This window comes from Triplophysa rosa, unplaced genomic scaffold, assembly GCF_024868665.1.
Source record: "Triplophysa rosa unplaced genomic scaffold, Trosa_1v2 scaffold410, whole genome shotgun sequence".
NCBI lineage: Eukaryota > Metazoa > Chordata > Actinopteri > Cypriniformes > Nemacheilidae > Triplophysa > Triplophysa rosa.
In genome coordinates, this window is record NW_026634411.1 from 25,250 (window position 1) to 46,360 (window position 21,111).

General features: G+C 43.3%; 3 protein-coding genes across 3 annotated transcripts; all 3 read right to left on the minus strand.

Annotated features, from left to right (window-relative positions):
* Nucleotides 1–8,921: 8,921 nt before the first annotated feature.
* Nucleotides 8,922–10,626, minus strand: LOC130550726 (arylsulfatase B-like). The gene is made up of 4 exons (XM_057328218.1): nt 10,207–10,626; nt 9,841–10,027; nt 9,545–9,735; nt 8,922–9,172 (listed from the first exon to the last, which is right to left on the minus strand). Exons 1-4 carry the CDS (start codon nt 10,447–10,449, stop codon nt 8,951–8,953), a joined length of 843 nt encoding a protein of 280 aa, XP_057184201.1. The 5' UTR covers nt 10,450–10,626; the 3' UTR covers nt 8,922–8,950.
* A 668-nt stretch (nt 10,627–11,294) lies between these two features.
* LOC130550725 (dimethylglycine dehydrogenase, mitochondrial-like) lies at nt 11,295–16,161 on the minus strand. The gene is made up of 8 exons (XM_057328217.1): nt 16,016–16,161; nt 15,425–15,590; nt 15,215–15,345; nt 14,515–14,732; nt 14,258–14,415; nt 13,573–13,632; nt 12,235–12,369; nt 11,295–11,873 (listed from the first exon to the last, which is right to left on the minus strand). The coding sequence occupies exons 1-8, from the start codon at nt 16,081–16,083 to the stop codon at nt 11,655–11,657; spliced, it is 1,155 nt and encodes a 384-aa protein (XP_057184200.1). The 5' UTR covers nt 16,084–16,161; the 3' UTR covers nt 11,295–11,654.
* An 891-nt stretch (nt 16,162–17,052) lies between these two features.
* arsb (arylsulfatase B) lies at nt 17,053–20,449 on the minus strand. Its single transcript, XM_057328216.1, has 8 exons — nt 20,039–20,449; nt 19,673–19,859; nt 19,377–19,567; nt 18,813–19,020; nt 18,088–18,331; nt 17,937–18,007; nt 17,713–17,859; nt 17,053–17,572 (listed from the first exon to the last, which is right to left on the minus strand). Exons 1-8 carry the CDS (start codon nt 20,279–20,281, stop codon nt 17,319–17,321), a joined length of 1,545 nt encoding a protein of 514 aa, XP_057184199.1. The 5' UTR covers nt 20,282–20,449; the 3' UTR covers nt 17,053–17,318.
* Between the last annotated feature and the right edge of the window lie 662 nt (nt 20,450–21,111).

Genomic DNA, 21,111 nt, shown 5'->3' on the forward strand with positions numbered 1-21,111 from the left:
CACACACTCTCTCTCTCTCTCTCTCTCTCTCTCTCTCTCTCTCTCTCACACACACACACACACACTCTCTCTCTCTCTCTCTCTCTCTCTCTCTCTCTCTCTCTCTCTCTCTCGTCACCACGGCAACTCTCTGGCGCGTCCACGCGGGTTTAAAGCTTAACGACGTTACACACAAAGTGAATGAATGAGTGAAGAAGAGTGAGTGTGTGGTGTTGTGTTTTAAAATGTGTGCTCTTCCTTGGTCTGACAAGTTGTGTGCAGTGTAGTTGTGTGTGGTGGTGGTGTTTATGTGAAGTTGTGTAGTATTTCAGTGTGTGTGTCAATGTGTGTTTTGCAGTTCACTCATGTAGTTGTGTGTGGTCGTGCTTTTGTGAAGTTGTGTATTAATTTGTAACACGCCCGCCGTGTGACTGGCAGTGCTGCAGTGAATAAATTTCCTGTTTGAAATTAAACAAAGAGAGACACAGTTGTGCTGCTTCATATCGTGGCGTCGCTCTTGTAATGCTCTCTTCTTCGCGACTCACCCTAAACCCCACAGTCAACGCAGCATCTCCCCCTACTGTCCCCGGACAGTACTACACATCACCATTAGACATAATAACACTCATTTAAACAATATTACAAATACTCAGATAATCAAGTCCATGGCATAAAAAACAAATAATTACTACCATTTCTGTGACTACACAAACAGGGTGTCACATTGTGTGTGTGTGTGTGTGTGTGTGTGTACGTTTTGCAGTTCACTTGTGTAGTTGTGTGTGGTGGTCTTTATGTGCGGTTGTGTAGTATTTCATTGTATTTGTGTGTGTGTGTGTGTGTGCGTGCGTGCGTGCGTGCGTGTGTGTGTGTGTACGTTTTGCAGTTCACTTGTGTAGTTGTGTGTGGTGGTATTTATGTGAGGTTTTGTAGTATTTCATTGTGTTGTTATGTGGTGTGTGTGTATATGTTTTGACAGGGTTGTGTTTAGAATAGCTGAGTGTGTGTGATGTCGTGGGCTGAGATTTAAATGCGTTTGTTTGGATAACACACATTCTTCACCCGCTGACAGACCACCAGCCTCACTGCAACACCTCTGAACAGATCTGAGATCAGCATCTTTTTTCATCACACAGGTAATTAACACAACACAACAATGTCTCACACACACAGCTGAAGAAATAAGAGGTGTGTCAATACACACACACACACACACACACTCAGAGCATTTTAAACTTCTCAATTATGTCTCGTTCAGAAGTTTCTCACAAACCTTGGAGCTGTAAGTGTGAGATGTGTTGTTGAGTCTGAGCACAGATTGAGAAATGTGAGATCTCCTCTGAAACTCTAGAGGAGACGTGTGAGATTATCAGAGCCGTTTGTTCTTAGGGGACCAAAACTGAGACTTAAACAAACATCTCCAGACAGAGTCCTGCAAACTCAAAACTCACAAGTGATCACACGCACGCACACACGCACGCACACACGCATGCACACACGTGCATGTTTGGTTTACTACCTCCACACGCACACATTAGGTTAGGGCAGCATTTCTCAAAGTGTTGGGCGGGACCCACTGGTGGGGAATAGTGTCACGGTCCCACCTTCTTGTTTCTGAATTTCTAGTCGTGTGGCGGGATCGGGGCAGAGCCCTTAGGTTCTATGTGAGGAAACCATGAGATGTTTATGTTTTTGACATCTCATGTGTTTTCTTGTGTCTTGTCATTGGCCCCGCCCCTCTCGTTTCTTGTATTGTTTCCCGGCCGTGTCTTATGTTTCACACCTGCCCTCGCTCATTATCCCTTGTTTGTCTTTCCTATATATACCCTCTTGTTTCTTTGTCTTGTGTTCGTGGATTGTGTTTCACGTGTACGTGCTTGTTCGTGTCTCGTGCGGTGTGTCGGTTCCCTGAGTTCCTGTCTTGCCTTTCTTAGCGTCCCTGTATTGTGAGTTGTGGTTATTATCATTTAGTTCTGGTTTTTTCCCCCTTGAGGGAAGTTTTTGGTTTCTAGTTTGTATTTTAGTTCATCGTGTCAGACACCCCCTCGTGGGTTTTCCTTTGTTCAGAGCTTTATGTTGTTCTGTTAAAGTATGTATTTGTTAACCCCTTCTTCGCTGTCCTGCATTTGGGTTCTTTCCACGCCAGCCCGTGACAAATAGAGACATCACATCACATGACAAGTGGGGCGTGACAAACAGGAGGAAATTTCGTCCTTTTTGTGCCCATCTCTATTCATTCCTTTATTTGTTGACCATACACTCAAATAGAACAATGACACATTTAAATGTAAGCCGTACTCAAAACAACATCAGACTGCGAAGAAAATGTCACGTGGAATGTGAATTGAAGCGGAACAAAAACTTTAATATGGAGAGACAGTAGGCGATAAAAGTTAGGAATGGATACGTTTGTGACATGGAATGTAGATAAACCACGACAGACAGTGGACCTAAAGTTTATTGCCATTTTGTTGGGGCTCGGAATCCTTCTCTACCTCCAAAGTGTGGAATGACAGAAATAGTTTGAGAAACACTGGTTTAAGGAAGGCAATAGAATATACACGTTGTCCAGTATTACAATCATTACGCCTGTGTGTGTGTGTGTGTGTGTGTGCGTGCGTGTGTGCGTGCGTGCGTGCGTGCGTGCCAGCTCAAAACATACCTGTTCCGCATTTATTTGACTAATCAATAACTGTCTGTCTGTCTAAAAAAAAGGTTGTTGTTCATTCTCTCCCTCTCTTACTCCAGCTTTAATCCTCTAGTAGCATGGCCTTGTAAACTAACAGTACCGTTTAGCGTGTTGACAGAATGTTTATATGCTCTCCTACTTGTAAGTCGCTTTGGATAAAAGCGTCTGCCAAATGAATAAATATTAATGTGTGTGTGCCAGTGTTTGGGATAAAACAGATCAGCAGATGTCCTGTAATGTCATGATTTCTTAAGTCACTTCTGATCAATGAAACTCTCACTAAACTCTTTCTTTCACATTATTTGACACACATGTGGATTAGTATAAAGTGATCATTCCTATGAAGATTTCATTAATCTAAAGTGTTAAAATAAGACCATGAGGTAAATGTGTGAATTGCTCCATCTCCATCTCTCTGTACTTCAACGTCTTCTAGAAAAGAAGCAGAGAATCAAATGTGTATTTATGGCATGTGTTTGTTTCTATTAAAGTGTCATAATTAGTATAATAGTAAATGTATTATTATAATAACAAAAATATGATAAAATAGAAAAGAAAATTGTCTGACAGGCCGAAAGAGAGCGAGACAGAGAGGAAGAGAACACGTGTATAAAGGTAAATGACAACAAGAAAGATGACAGGAAAGAGTAAACAGATGGATGAGTGAGAGAGAGATAGAGAGATAAAGAGAGATACATATATATTGTATATACTGCGCTGCTCTCGGTCATTGAAGCCCTGAGACTGTCGTCTGTACTCGTCCTACTCTGCTGCCTTTGACACTGTTAACCACCACATACTCCTGTCAACCCTCAAGGCTATGGGTGTCTCTGGAGTGGTGCTACAATGGTTCAGGTCTTACCTCTCAGGTAGGTCATTTAGAGTATCCTGCAGAGGTGAGGTCTCTGAGTCCCAACATCTCGATACAGGGGTGCCTCAGGGCTCAGTGCTTGGACCGTTTCTCTTTTCTGTATACATGACATCCTTAGGCTCTGTCATTCCGAAACATGGCTTTTCCTATCACTGCTATGCGGATGATACACAACTCCACCTGTCATTTCAGCCTGACGATCCGACTGTTTCTGCACGCATTTCAGCATGCCTAGGCAACATTTCGCTCTGGATGAAGGACCATCACCTGCAGCTGAACCTTGCCAAAACAGAATTGCTTGTGATCCTGGCCAACCCAAAGATTCATCACAACCCCTCCATACATCGACCTTCACACCTTCCAGAGCGGCCAGAAACCTGGGAGTGGTAATCAATGATCAGCTTAATCATCCTCTACAACATTAGGAAAATTAGACCTTTCCTGTCCTAGCATGCTAGCCTACGCAAGTCCTAGTCCAGACTCTTGTCCTGTCCAGACTGGACTATTGCAATGCGCTACTGGCTGGACTCCCAGCTTGCACAACCAAACCTCTACAGATGATCCAGAATGCAGCGGCAAGAGTGGACTTCAATGAACCCAAGAGAGCGCACTTCACGCCTCTCATTGGCTCCCTATAGTCGCTCGCATCAAATTCAAGACTCTGCTCCTGGCCTACAAGACCACCACTGGTTCTGCACCCCCTTACCTTCACTCGCTCATGCAGACTTGTGTACCTGCCAGATCCTTATGCTCTGCAAATGAACGATGTCTTGTAGTGCCCTCCCAAAAAGGTAAAAAATCTCTCTCACGTACCGTCTCTGGATCGGTTCCACATCTGTGTAATGATCTGCCCGCTGCTACAAGATCAGATCAGATTCTGTGGCCATCTTTAAGAACCGTCTGAAAACACGTCTCTTCCGTCAGCACATGACCCATTAGTTCTGACTTCTATCTCTTTTCTACTCTTTCTATCCATAAAAAACACCTCAACTTTGTATACTGTGGTAGGCTATATGAGACCAGTTGAGGCTCTGTGAGCCCCAGACCCTATTGTTGCTATATTGATTTTGACATGTTTGACCTCAAGTGATTGGACAATTCTCAACAGTTTCACAGAGAATCCTTTACTCACCCAGAACCCCGGTACGGAACATTATGAAGTTTAAATACACGTTTAGAACTAAAGACTGCATGAACCTGATTTACAAATTCACACTAACAGTGATAAAGGATGAGCTTTACTTGCCCTTACTATAAAGTGTGTACACTGCATGCCAGATACGCCACACAAGCAGAGAACCCATTATAATCACTGATGCTGTGTAAGTAATCCCTGTTATTGTTTTTTCTGTTTACTCTTTGGTTTACACACTAGTAAACTGTAGTAAATTGTAAGGTGCTGTTATATTTTATAGCTATATATAGATTTTATAAATGTTTTCAGTAGTACTATCTATAGTTGTTGTGCTTGTATCGCTTAACACAAATAAATGAAGAGACACCCGATGGACTGTTGTTACTCTTTACTGAACTAAAGTTAACTGAAAAGTTACTCTCGTGTTTTGTTACAGAAGAGATGGATGGCCAACCAAAACACTAAACAGGCTCTCTCTCTCTCTCTCTCTCTCTCTCTCTCTCATTAACAACTCCAGAGTTTCCTCTCCATACACTACAATAGTGAATTGATAACTGTAGAAAATACTGTATTATACCTTAATATTTACTATGGTACGGTACAAAAACACTTTAGCATCTAGGATATTTACTACAGTTTACTATGATAAATAATAAAGTATACAGCTATATCTTGTTTCATTTGGACTGGCACCTGATTACTGTTAATAAACACTATTACATGCTTTGACCTGTTTTAAGCTGAGCAGTGATGATACGTTTCCATCACGTCAAACGGTTTGTTTGCTGAGTGTGTTGATGTATTGAAGCGTTTGACTCACTGTTTCTCATTCAGTTCTTCTGAATTGAATGAATTGAAGTGTATCAGTGTGATGTCTGGATGGAGCGAGTGGTTCTGTATTCTTCTGCTGATGTGTCCTGACAAAACCTTTCCATCTCTGAGATCCAAACGAAACGTTCAGGAAATCCACAACCTGCCTGAAGCAAAACAAACAACCTCAGGAGAAGATGACAGATAATGTTTAATTCTGTTTAAATGAAGAACACACACACACACACACACACACTCTCTTCATGACCTGGGGAGGTTCATGTGTAAGACACTAAAGGAATAAAGGAACACATGGTGGGAGGCAGTTCATCCGTCCTGACCTGTGATGGACCTCACACTGTTTCCACCAGCGTCTCTGTGTCAGTGTGTGTGTGCAGGTCAAACCGAGGGGAAATTCTTTCTAATAAAAATAATTTGCTGCTTGTGTTGAGACAGCAGTTGTGTCCCGTGACAAACATCAGGATTCAAACACTGTATCATCAGATAAAACTAACAGCTACACACACACACACACACACACACACACAGATTTTTGTCCCCACAACGTGATGAATACCAGAACACGCACGCACACAAACACACACAAACACGCACACGCACACACACGCACGCACACACACAAACACGCACACACACAAACACGCACACACACAAACACGCACACACACACACACACACACTAATCACACGCACCGCATCGCTATCTGCACATGTCACACACTACGACTACATCACACTACCGACAAATTCACACACAAAGGCACACGTACTATTGTGGCTCTAGCAATGCAAAAAGGGTCACACACAGGCTTTGGTTTACTATCCCGTGGGGACAGTCCAAGGCGTAATGTTTTTATACTGTACAAACTGTATATTCTATCCCCTATCAACCCTACCAAACCTAAAGATCATAGAACACTTTTTGCATTTTTAGATTTGTAAAAAATATTGTTCTTCTGTACAATTTATAAGCTTTTGTGCCCATGAGGACCTCAATTTTGGTCCCCACGGTGACACGAGTCCCCATGTGTTGGTGTGTATTCAGGTTTAGGTCCCCACCGGGATATACAAACATGACATCAATCATTCAACACACGCATCCGACTACACACATCCATCACTACATCACCACGATCACACACACATTACTACATCACACTCACACACACACACACACACACACACACACACACACACACACACACACCCCTCTGATGAGAGTGTGGATCTCTGGGACACCACACAATATTAAAACCATCATCTGTTAGTAGCACAAAAAATAGAAATCAACATACAGTAATAAAGTACACAAACATCTGCTATACAAACACACACTTTCATCACTGCATCAAATGTGCTGAGACTCATTTTGTGCGATTAGATTTTTGGACTTCTATCTCGACATGTGCAGCTAAAGATGAACACAACAGCTCACTTCATCATTTCAATAATCTTCATGTTCTCATCAGATATCTGATTGAATTCTTCAGTATTGTCACATCATTACGGAGTTCATAAATCACTCACCAGCTTCAGTGATGTCATCTTCATTTCTCTCATGGTTACGGTTGAGGTCATGTGATCTGCAAACCACAAAGCAAACACACAATCTGGATTTCATTAAACACACACGCACACAGTTACTTTCAATTTCCTTTTGGAGATTCATTACATCTGTGATTTTGTCTTTCTAGATGTCTTCTAGTGTTAAACATACAGTATATTATTTATTCATCTCCCACTTTAAATACAAAACAATATTATTTATAAAGGAAGAACATCTTTACATCTAGAAAAAAAACATTTAGGCACAGACTTGTAAAAAACATACAATACTTTCATTCCACCTCTAAATGCTATGAGAAAACAGACAGACAGACACATGGACATGTCTGGCCCTGAGCTCCAGCCAATCACAGATCTCCATTCCACAGGCACAGGAAGTGCAGAGGAGGGCAGCGTCTGGTTGCAGGAAGTCTCTGGAAAACTCTGGTCTCCACCTCTAATGTCTTTTCAAGCTGTCCCGTCTCTCTTTCTCTCTCCGTCAAAGGTTTTCTCTGTTTCCTCCAGTTCTCAGGAATGACTCGCACTTCTCAAGATCGTCTCCTGTTGAACACTCGGTGTTAGAACATCAGGACCGTCATGTGAACGTTTGCCAAATGAAGTGAACAATACAGAAGATAAAAAAGGGACAGATGTCAGAATCCTCCAGAAGTGAGGAAATCATCAACACATGACATCACAGATGCTGTAAAGGCTCTAGAATAATCACAACATTCGACACTGTTACCTGAACTGTCCCGTGGAGACACTTACTGTGACATTAACTACATCAGAGACATGAAAACCAACCTTTACTTGTTTCAACTATTGACTCATGAACAGAATAAACTAGAAGTTCACGCTAACAGATCAGAGTGTAACATTTCAACAACCGTGAACTAACAGCAACACAATCATCAAGATAAAACAACAGCAGCTCATTCAGTGGCATTGTGGGTAATGACGGATGATCTCTATACCCAACACACCGCTGGAATCTACATGAATGAACTATATTCAATAAGACTGAGAAGTGGAGTTTACATTCTTCAGTCTCCAGATTGAGTGTTGCGATGTCTCCAGATGTTTTGTCTGTATGTGTGTTCACCTGGAGTTTGTGCGATTCCTCAAAGCCGTCAAGAAAGCCAGGATTCTTTCTGACAAAACATTTTACAAGCAGCAACATACGAAATATTTCATCAACTCAACTCAACTTTATTTATATTTATATATTTTCATTGTTACAAAGCAGCTGTACATGAGACATATTGACTATAAGCAAAACAATTAAAGTTGTACCTGCAAAAACAAGAAAAAGTTGAAAACACAGAAGACAGACACACCCACACACAAAACACTCCACACACACAATAGGCACACGTACTAACACACACACACACACGCACACGCACACACACACACACAGGCTTTGGTTTACTATCCCCGTGGGGACAGTCCATAGGCGTAATGTTTTTATACTGTACAAACGGTATATTCTATCCCCTATCCCTAACCCTATCCCTAAACCTAAAGATCATAGAACACTTTTTGCATTTTTAGATTTGTAAAAAATATTGTTCTGTACAATTTATAAGCTTTTCTGCCCATGAGGACCTCAATTTTGGTCCCCACGGTGACACGAGTCCCCATGTGTTGGTGTGTATTCAGGTTTAGGTCCCCACCGGGATATACAAACATGAACACACACACACACAGACACACACACACGCAGACACACACACACACGCAGACACACGCACACACACACACACACACGCATTGTTTGGGTAAACTCATGCTCAAAGGTCTTCATGTTTTAGCCTGTGAGAAAGTTTTGAAGGAATGTGTCCGCGTGTCAGTGGAGTGAGTGAGATGTGTGTGCGTGACAGCGGTGTTCAGGGCTCTAGATGACAGTACCTGTTGAGAATACGAGCACAGTGTTGTTCCACAGTCCTGCGTCCTGAAGAGCTTTGCTAACGTTCCCCACGGCTTCGTCCATCACCGACACCATCCCCGCGTACTCTCGCCTCAGTTTATCCTTGATGAAACTGTAGGGCGTGACGTAGCGCTCGGGTACCTGCATGGGCCCGTGAACCGCCTGCAGCGCCAGATACAGGAAGAGCGGCTACAAGAACACATCAAATAATAATCCCCATCAAACCCAAAACACCTGCGGAAAGAGCCAGACATCTCCTGACGAGTGCACAGGTCGACACGGCTGTTACAGTAAATGGGAACCTGTGTTACCATTTACTGAGTGTCCTTGATTTTATATCCCGGTGGGGACTTAAACCTGAATACACTCCACCTCATGGGGACTCAAAAATGAGGTCCCCATGGGCAGAAAAGTTTTCAAAATATTTTTTGAAAATCAAAAAATGCAAAAGGTTTTCTATGATCTTCAGGTTTAGGGGATAACATATACAGCGTGTACTGTATAAAAATCATACGGTCTGTCCCCACGGAGATAATAAACCACACGTGTGTGGGTGTGTACTTTGTCAGGCGTGTGCTGGTGAATGATGTCCGCGGCTCTCTGTGTGAAGAGTTCTGTGGAGTATCGGCCCGTGTAACGCGTGGTCACATCTTCACCATCCCGCAGGTCCAGAGCACAGCGGGTGATGTTCAGCGGAGAGATGAAATAACATCTGTGATGTGTGTAATAATCTTCGGAACCCGTCAGGTAACCTACACATCAACAGGCCGTTTTAAGACAACGCAAACTTTACCAGACACACAACAAGCCTTTCAAGTATTTAGGGAATCTGCATTTGAAGACTCGTGATCACACACCAAAAAACGACTGAAAGCCTCTGCGTGTGGGCAGACAGTCTCTCTGGAACATGCCCAGGTGCCATTTGCCCACCATGTGTGTGTTATAACCAGCGTCCCGCAGGATCTGTGGCAGGAGTCTCTCATCCAGAGGAACGCAGTACGGCTGACACGGCCAGATGATCTGATGCTGGAGACCCGTGTGAATCTGACACACAACAACATACAGCCCATAATATAAACACTGGTGTACAACAGAAGCGCAACAGTGTTACTCGGATGTGATCTTCATTTCAAATACCTTCTGATGTCATCACTAACGCCCAAGAAGACATACCGTGGCATAGATACTTGAGGAATATTTACTATAGTAAACTATAGTTTTACCTGATATCTGCCGGTCATCAGCTGGTTTCTGGACGGAGTGCACAGCGGCTGCACGTAATAACCCTCGAGCCGAACCCCCTGAGCCGATAACCGGTCCACGTGAGGAGTTCTGATCTCAGAACCGTGATATCCCACATCATTCCAGCCCAGATCATCCGCCAGTATAAACACGATATTCGGCTGTTTGGCGTCAACACGAGCGAGAATACAGATAAAGACCAAACTAACTTCCCTCACATTCATCTCGAGCTTTAGCGCTACTTCCGCTCACTGAAGCACGGAAGAGGTTCTTCCGAAAAAGAGCACGAGACACATTTATAACCTCTGACTGACTGACTGACTGAATACCGACAATTACACCAACACGTGTTCGACTTGATGCGGCGCCGCAAGACCCGACAGGCGGATGACATCAAAGTACCGCGAGAGCGATTCGAAACCAAACTTTTTATAGTTTTTGAATGGCTCTCGCGGTACTTTGGTGTCATCCGCCTGTCGGGTCTTGCGGCGCCGCATCAAGTCGAACAAGCCTCTTATTCGTTTATGGTGACGTTCTTCAGCGACCGGCCATATCACGTGACGTAATTAATATTCAGAAGCCGAGCCATTGGATTCGTCCAGTTTTAAAACAACGGATCGTTTCATGACATTATAAACAAATCATGCAAAACTTGTGGAATCTGTTATTCTGCTTCAATGTTTTTCATTGGAGGATGATATTGATTTGATATTTATATTTGATTGAATTATTATAATTGTCCGTTTTCATATTCACAAAGTTAAACGGGGTGAAAAAGTACCCAACTTTGTGCATTTTCAAAATGAAGTCAAGATATACTTGGGAAAACAAATATATCTTAAAAGCAAGGAAAACTATAAAGCTATTTAATAAATACAAGCTTTTTATGTAAAAGGCCTTTCAGTTTTTTCTAGAATTATTTTTATTTCTTTTTAGGGACAGGGTTTATGTACTCTTGTTTGTATAAGGGTGCGTTTACACTTGGCATTAACATGCGACCTGTATCTGGATGTTGTCCACATACACATTGAAAAGACAAGTGTAAACGCACCCCAATACTGTTCAAATTGTTCTTCATTCAAAAAAATCATGCAAGACACACAATTAAACCGGTCAAAAATAAAGTGTATTTCTTCAGAATGAAACTTCACAGTACAAAGATAAACAGAACGTATCATCAAATACCAGTGGAATCCTTCGATGTGTAACTGTGAGATTTATTTCAGTTGATGTGCACATGTGTGGTCACTTCAGATGGTTCACACGGAGTAAAACATCAAGACATTGTGTTTCTACAGCAGCATTGAAAACTTTTGTACCCATAAAGATGACTTCAGCGTTGATTAAGACGTTCACAGATGAAGTCTTTCCTGACAGCACCATCAGACCAGAAACTAAATGACACGGTGAAACATTCAACAGCAGTCCATCACTGGATCTCCCTCTCGCTCTTCTTCTTCTGCAGTCGTGTTCTGGCGGGTTCCGTGAGAACCAGTGGCTCCTGACTGACCGTGGCCGGGTATTTCTTACCCAGAAGTTCCACTTCCACCTTCTGTCCGATGTTCAGCAGATCCCCGGGCAGATAACCCAACGCCAGACTCTGATGTGTGCTGTAACTGTACGACCCTGATGTCGTATTTCCAACCACCTCCATGAAGAACAAACACAAACATCAGAAACACGTCTCACACATGATGAACAAGCACATGAACTACTATAAACCAGATCAGATATGAAATATTGAAATATTTGTGATGATTGAACACGATTACTGAATCATAGGCTCAGTGAATCTCAACCTTCAGTTCTTCAGATGATCTGAATGATCTTTAACATTATTAAAAGAAAAGCAGTGAAATGACTGAGAAGTGTAAAGAAGAGGTGTTGTGTGCTGGTGTTTCATAAGCGAGATGTGAAATATCCTGACTGATGAAAGTGGGTTTCTGCTTTTCTTAAGATCACATTTACACATCACGAGTGCTGATGAATGCGATGAGTTCATTCTTTACTTTGCCGTTGTGCCAGATGGTTTCATTGCCCTCGGGGTCGATGTGGTCTGTATGTAGTGTGAGGAACGCCAGTTTACGCTTCAAACCCTGAGACTTGATCTCCAGCAGAGCCCGTTTCCCCATGAACTCTGCAGACTGATCCACACCAAACACACATCACGTCACATCACATCACGTCACATCACATCACACATCAGCTCTTGTTTCATTGGCTTTTTAACAGCAGTGAGACCTTCGCTCAAGTCTCCCGTTTCTCAGATGTTTCTCCTAAAAACAGCCCATTATTCTCACATGTCTCATCTGCAGTCTCACAAAAAAAATCACTTTTTCATCAAAATCTTTCAGCTGCTCACAGTCATACTACAGCTCTGAACTCTTAACATGTCCACATTTCACTCATTTGTCTTGCATGTTTAAAGGGGTCATATGGCGTGAACACGTGTTTTTCTGTGTCTTTGGTGTGTTATAAGTTGCTCATGCATGTATTAGACACGTATAATTGCAGAAATGAAAGTGTGGGAACAAAAGATGCATTCTATGTAAAAGCGAATGCTCACCCAGACCTGCCTGAAACACCTCGTGTAGCCACACCCCCACAAATCTACATCAGCTGGTGGTCTGATTGGACTAAGACCGCCCAAATGTAGAAGAAAGTAAGGTGGGCGTACCTGTCAGTACAATTGAAGAGGAACCTGATGTTCCAAATATGGTCAGAGGCGTTACATTTCCCTCACACGCTTGCAGTATTCCACAAATCACTACGCACTGGTGAACTGGCCAATCAAAGCACACCTCACTTTTCAGAGCCATGAGCTTTGTAAAACATCTGCACGTTTCAGAGAGACGGAGCAAAGAGGAGATACAAACATGCACGGTGTGTGGAAAATACCTTAAATCCTGTATACACATTGTATTACATCTAAAACAAACCATAATATTCCTTTTAGCCGTGTCATATGACCCCTTTAAAGCCTCCTAAAGCATTAAATGCCAAATGAATAAATGTAAAGAATTAAAACAATTGTGTTGTAAAGAATTGAGATTCAAATGAAACATAACTGAGATATGATAGAGCAAGCTCTGAGAAATGACGTGTGTGTGTGTGTGTGTGTGTGTGTTCATGTTTGTATATCCCGGTGGGGACCTAAACCTGAATACACACCAACACATGGGGACTCGTGTCACCGTGGGGACCAAAATTGAGGTCCTCATGGGCACAAAAGCTTATAAATTGTACAGAACAATATTTTTAAAAATCTAAAAATGCAAAAAGTGTTCTATGATCTATAGGTTTAGGGGTTGGGTAAAAACATACATGTGTGTGTGATCTGTCATCACCTTATTGAGTTTAATGAAATAATCCAAACCAGCTTCAAGAGGATTTGTGTCACAGTTCATCTGAAATCAAAACATGGTCAGTCACTTCATACATTCATACAGTCTGTGTGAGAGAGAGTGTATTAATATGTGTGTGTGTTTGTGTGTGCGTGTATCAATATGTGTGTGTATATTAATCTGTGTGTGTGTGTGTATTAATGTGTGTGTTTATATATTGATCTGTGTGAGAGAGAGTGTATTATATATGTGTGTGTGTGTGTGTGTGTGTGTGTGTGTGTATTAATCTGTGTGTGTGTGTGTATCAATTATGGAGCAATTTTATTAATATGTGTGTGCGTGTGTGTGTGTATCAATATGTGTGTGTGTATTAATTTGTGTGTGTGTGTGTGTGTATTAATATGTGTGTGTGTATATTAATCTGTGTGTGTGTATATATATTGATCTGTGTGTGTGTATATTAATATGTGTGCGTGTATTAATTTGTGTATGCGTGTGCATATTAATATGTGTGTGTGTATATTAATCTGTGTGTGTGTGTGTATTAATATGTGTGTGTATATTAATGTGTGTGCGTGTGTGTGCGTGTGCGTGTGTGTGTGTATTAATTTGTGTGTGTGCGTGTGCGTGTGTGTGTGTATTAATTTGTGTGTGTGCGTGTGTGTGTGTATTGATCTGTGTGTAACACCTCGGCGCCCCAAGCTCTGAATCCTTTCTCCAGTCTCAGGGAGTTCATGGCATATGTGCCAAAGTTATCAATCCCCTCATCCTGTCCGGTGCCCATGAGCGCTTCATACACCGCTGACATGTTGCTCATGTCCATGTACAACTCCCAGCCCAACTCCCCTACAACACACACACAATAAAACCCACAGGTTTACACATGTACACAAACACTGCATATATTGTCATGCTCATTGAGGGTTTATTGGCATGACCGCTCACCCGTGTAGGAGATCCGGACGGCCCGGACCAGAATGCCGGCCAGCTGAATGGATTTACACTGCAGGAATCTGAACGCCGCATCGCTCATGTCTTCATCTGTCAGCTTCTGAAGAACCTTGCGGGAGTTCGGCCCGGCGATGCCCAGAACACCCATCTCATCCGTCACATTAAAAACACTCACACGATAACCACCATCAGACACCTGACGCTCCATCCATCTGTCACACACACACAATAACACCGGTCAGCATCAACACCAGAGTGCCGTTGTCAGGGTGTTGCTATGCAGTTCCTCAGGTCTGTATGACATTGTGGTTCAAATCTCAAAACTATGAATGAGCAACAGTGATGTCTCTTTACAGCAGTGGTCACCAACCCTGCTCCTGGAGATCGACCGTCCTGAAGATTTCAGCTATAACCCCAATCAAACACACCTGAACTATCTAATCGAGGTGTTCAGGTTTGCTGGATAATGACAGACAGGTGTGCTGAAGCAGGGTTGGAGCTGCAGTCTGCAGGACGGTCGATCTCCAGGAACAGGGTTGGTGACCACTGGTCTACAGTGTAAATGCATTTCATTTATCCAGAAGGGGGCGCTGAGAGCGTGTTTGTGTTGAGAGGGAGCGTGCTGCTTTCTGATTGGTTGAGATGAAGGGGCAGACACCAGACAGCTGCATTACTGACACACACACACACACACCGCAGATCATGCAGCTCTGATCCTGATCCTGTGATGAGCAGGAACTCTCCAGGTGCATGCTGGGTAACCGTGACCTCAGCATAGACACGCCCCCGCGGGGTCAACATGTGACTGATGTTGGTCTGACCCACCTGAGAATGAGAAGTAAACAACATGACAGATCTCAGTATGAAGAAAGTCAAGCGTGAGTCTTTATTAAAACGATCCGACCTTCGGCAGGCTGTTAGCCAACAGTCCATCCAGCAGCTTGTGTGAATCTTCCCCTTTCACTGTGAATTTCCCAAAAGGTGAAAGGTCGATCACACCCACTCTCTCCATCACCAGTTTACACTCACGCCCCACCGGTCCAAACCAGTTAGTCCGTCTGAAACTGGGTCTGATGGAGAGATGATGAATCAGTTATGAGTTTCTCAAGGGTTTGTGTTACTGAAGTGATGTCTGGAGGTCATCTTTGCTTTGAATGTCCCGCGGCTGCAGGATGATTATACACACATAGAAAAAACACTCAACTCGCTGGACAATAATAAACTCCAGTGTCTCAGAGAATGTGATATTCAAGAAGTAAATCAATCGAACACGCAGTTGAGTTTTGTCAGTTATGAATATTTTGTTGAGTACAGCAGTCAGTCATTCTTCTCTTTCAGTACGGTACGGTTTGCTCATGTGTTGTGTTGTGTGTGACAGCGGGACAGGTTGAGGATCAGCAGCTATGTTTCATTTCTAAAATCTAAAGACAGCCTGTCAACATTTGAATAATTCTTCGTGTGTGTGTGTGTGTGTGTGTGTGTGTGTGCGTCTCACTTGTATCCAGTGTCGTCTCCTGGTTTGTAGAAGTAATGTGGCTGCTCCCAGCCCGCGTGGAAACCCATTGAACATTTATCCTTTAATAGCTCATAAACACCACTGACTCTGTTAGTCGGTCGGCCTGCAAAACGCTCCTCTTTAGGGTAACCCACTGATTGGAGTTTTTGTAATAAGCCTGCAGGGCAACCACCTAACAGTGCATTACAGTAATCTAGTCTTGATGTCATGAATGCATGAATTAACTTCTCTGCATCTGACATTGACAGCATATGACGTAGTTTAGATATATTCTTAAGATGGAAAAACGCAATTTTACAGGTGTTGGCGACGTGGCTCTCAAATGACAGACTACTATCGAATAGAACGCCAAGAAAATTTCGGACTGTATGTGCAAAGACCTTTAGAGTTTGCGTCTGTTACATGACTGTGCAGATCTGAACATGTATTGAATTCCACAATAAACACAAACCAGAGAGATTTGATCAGTTCTTATTAATGTCTCAAGACCTTCTTTCAATCAAAATGTAGTGCTCAGACACACAGGTTCACAGATCAGAGAAGAACACACGCACACAAAGCAGTAAGACTTCTAAACATTTATTATTAATATATAAACATGACAGAAAATCATTCTGACAAATCTGATTCGAAAACATTAAAAACAAAATATATAAAACATGTTCTCTTTCATAAAGTGGATTGATCTGATGATTTTGCTGATGAGACATTACATTTAGCCATTTAGCAGACGATTTTATCCAAAGTGACTTACAAAGTAAAGGAAAACAATAGAAGCAATTTGTGCAACAAATGCATAGGTGCAGTAAAAACCGGTCTCAGTTAGCCTTTCGCAGTACACGAAGCTAAGAATTACACTTATTCCCTGCAGAACAGACCTGCTGCTACAGTGAAAACCACTCACCATCGCACACAGATACACACGTACAAAGACACACACACACACACATGTCTGGTTTATTATCTCCGTGGGGACAGTCCATAGGCGTAATGATTTTTATACTGTACAAACTGTATATTCTATCCCCTATCCTAAAGATCATAGAACATTTTTAGTTTTTTTTTAAATATTGTTCTGTATGATTAATATGTTTATTTTCCCGTGGGGACCTCAGTTTTGGTCCCCATGTTGACATGACGAGTCCCCATGTGTTGGTGTGCATTCAGGTTTAGGTCCTCACCGGAATATAAAAACAAGGTCACACGTGACACACACACGCACGCACAAACTGACTGACACACACACACACACACACACAGCCAGTGTTCATCATCATCTTCCTCACTGCCAGGGTCCCCAGGCTCCGGAGGGTCCAGGGTCACAGCGCGGGTCATCAGGAGGGAAGGTGATTGGCTGGGCCTCCTTCTGGTAATACTGCAGACGTCTGAGCAGGAAATTGACGATCTCTGGGTGCTGATGAGAAATCTCCACACGCTCCTCAGGATCCTTCTCCACATTAAACAGCATGACCTGCTTCAGCTGCTCAGAGACGTTCATCTGACCGCCGCCAGGGCGCGCAAACCAGAGAGGACATCCTAAACAACACACACACCCGTGTACTGCTGAACGGTTTGTGTACTGATGCTTCACATAAACACTTTCTAGAATGTGAGATCAAATACATCACGTTCACACACTGTTGAGTGTCCACTGACATGATCACATGATGACAGACCTGGGTAACCTGTGAGAAGTTTCCAGCTCTTGTGTCGAATGGCAGCGTGAACCGACACGTTAAATCCAGAGCGGTCCTCAAGAGCGACCGGCCGAGGTGCTAAGCGCCACAGAGACTCCTGCAGGAAATCACTGGACTCCTCTTGACCTGCAGACGGACGGACAGACTTTATTACTCGCGCTTTCATCAGACTCCCCATTTAAACCTGTGGATGTGTCACTTACAGGGAGCGACGTCTACATACAGCGGGTCGATGTTGTGCAAGAGTTCAACTCGAGGAGACGCTTTACCACGACTAAACAAACATCACACACAGCATGAATAACATCACAAACTCAAAGACCACTGCTGACCCCCTCTCTCGCTCTCTCTCACCTGATAGTGTCCCACACATTAAACCCATCCAGAGGTTTACTGCCATTGGTCGAAGCCCCGGCCAGACCAGCAAAGGTAGGCAGCCAATCAGAGATATGAATGAGCTCTTGACTGACAGTTCCTGGCCGCTCGACCAGTGGTCCGGTCGCAAAGGCCACACCTCTGACTCCACCCTCCCAGAGTGACCACTTCCTTCCTCGCAGAGGCCAGTTATTTCCTCCTGTGAGCGTCTGACCACCATTATCTGAAAATCAAACAGCACCACCTTATGGACGTACAACTGACACCAAAATGTTGCTTCAGCCTCATGTGGTTGTAAACCTGTATGCTTCAGTGGAACACGAAAGAAGATATTTCGAGAAATGTCTCGGTGGTTTTGTGTTCATACAATGAAAGTCAATGGAGTTCATTGTTGCTTGATTATTAACGTTCTTCAAAATGTCTTCTGCAGAAGAAGGAAATTCAAACAGGTTTGACATGACGTGAGGAAATGATGAAAGAATTCTACATTTGTCTCTGACTCTGGCTGTAGGTTCTTCAAAAACAACAGTTCAGTGTGACATGGGAGTAAAGAAATGCTGGCAGGATTGTTTGGGTAAACTCATGCTCAAAGGTCTTCATGTTTTAGCCTGTGAGAAAGTTTTGAAGGAATGTGTCCGCGTGTCAGTGGAGTGAGTGAGATGTGTGTGCGTGACAGCGGTGTTCAGGGCTCTAGATGACAGTACCTGTTGAGAATACGAGCACAGTGTTGTTCCACAGTCCTGCGTCCTGAAGAGCTTTGCTAACGTTCCCCACGGCTTCGTCCATCACCGACACCATCCCCGCGTACTCTCGCCTCAGTTTATCCTTGATGAAACTGTAGGGCGTGACGTAGCGCTCGGGTACCTGCATGGGCCCGTGAACCGCCTGCAGCGCCAGATACAGGAAGAGCGGCTACAAGAACACATCAAATAATAATCCCCATCAAACCCAAAACACCTGCGGAAAGAGCCAGACATCTCCTGACGAGTGCACAGGTCGACACGGCTGTTACAGTAAATGGGAACACAGGTTCCTTGATTTTATATCCCGGTGGGGACTTAAACCTGAATACACTCCACCTCATGGGGACTCAAAAATGAGGTCCCCATGGGCAGAAAAGTTTTCAAAATATTTTTTGAAAATCAAAAAATGCAAAAGGTTTTCTATGATCTTCAGGTTTAGGGGATAACATATACAGCGTGTACTGTATAAAAATCATACGGTCTGTCCCCACGGAGATAATAAACCACACGTGTGTGGGTGTGTACTTTGTCAGGCGTGTGCTGGTGAATGATGTCCGCGGCTCTCTGTGTGAAGAGTTCTGTGGAGTATCGGCCCGTGTAACGCGTGGTCACATCTTCACCATCCCGCAGGTCCAGAGCACAGCGGGTGATGTTCAGCGGAGAGATGAAATAACATCTGTGATGTGTGTAATAATCTTCGGAACCCGTCAGGTAACCTACACATCAACAGGCCGTTTTAAGACAACGCAAACTTTACCAGACACACAACAAGCCTTTCAAGTATTTAGGGAATCTGCATTTGAAGACTCGTGATCACACACCAAAAAACGACTGAAAGCCTCTGCGTGTGGGCAGACAGTCTCTCTGGAACATGCCCAGGTGCCATTTGCCCACCATGTGTGTGTTATAACCAGCGTCCCGCAGGATCTGTGGCAGGAGTCTCTCATCCAGAGGAACGCAGTACGGCTGACACGGCCAGATGATCTGATGCTGGAGACCCGTGTGAATCTGACACACAACAACATACAGCCCATAATATAAACACTGGTGTACAACAGAAGCGCAACAGTGTTACTCGGATGTGATCTTCATTTCAAATACCTTCTGATGTCATCACTAACGCCCAAGAAGACATACCGTGGCATAGATACTTGAGGAATATTTACTATAGTAAACTATAGTTTTACCTGATATCTGCCGGTCATCAGCTGGTTTCTGGACGGAGTGCACAGCGGCTGCACGTAATAACCCTCGAGCCGAACCCCCTGAGCCGATAACCGGTCCACGTGAGGAGTTCTGATCTCAGAACCGTGATATCCCACATCATTCCAGCCCAGATCATCCGCCAGTATAAACACGATATTCGGCTGTTTGGCGTCAACACGAGCGAGAATACAGATAAAGACCAAACTAACTTCCCTCACATTCATCTCGAGCTTTAGCGCTACTTCCGCTCACTGAAGCACGGAAGAGGTTCTTCCGAAAAAGAGCACGAGACACATTTATAACCTCTGACTGACTGACTGACTGAATACCGACAATTACACCAACACGTGTTCGACTTGATGCGGCGCCGCAAGACCCGACAGGCGGATGACATCAAAGTACCGCGAGAGCGATTCGAAACCAAACTTTTTATAGTTTTTGAATGGCTCTCGCGGTACTTTGGTGTCATCCGCCTGTCGGGTCTTGCGGCGCCGCATCAAGTCGAACAAGCCTCTTATTCGTTTATGGTGACGTTCTTCAGCGACCGGCCATATCACGTGACGTAATTAATATTCAGAAGCCGAGCCATTGGATTCGTCCAGTTTTAAAACAACGGATCGTTTCATGACATTATAAACAAATCATGCAAAACTTGTGGAATCTGTTATTCTGCTTCAATGTTTTTCATTGGAGGATGATATTGATTTGATATTTATATTTGATTGAATTATTATAATTGTCCGTTTTCATATTCACAAAGTTAAACGGGGTGAAAAAGTACCCAACTTTGTGCATTTTCAAAATGAAGTCAAGATATACTTGGGAAAACAAATATATCTTAAAAGCAAGGAAAACTATAAAGCTATTTAATAAATACAAGCTTTTTATGTAAAAGGCCTTTCAGTTTTTTCTAGAATTATTTTTATTTCTTTTTAGGGACAGGGTTTATGTACTCTTGTTTGTATAAGGGTGCGTTTACACTTGGCATTAACATGCGACCTGTATCTGGATGTTGTCCACATACACATTGAAAAGACAAGTGTAAACGCACCCC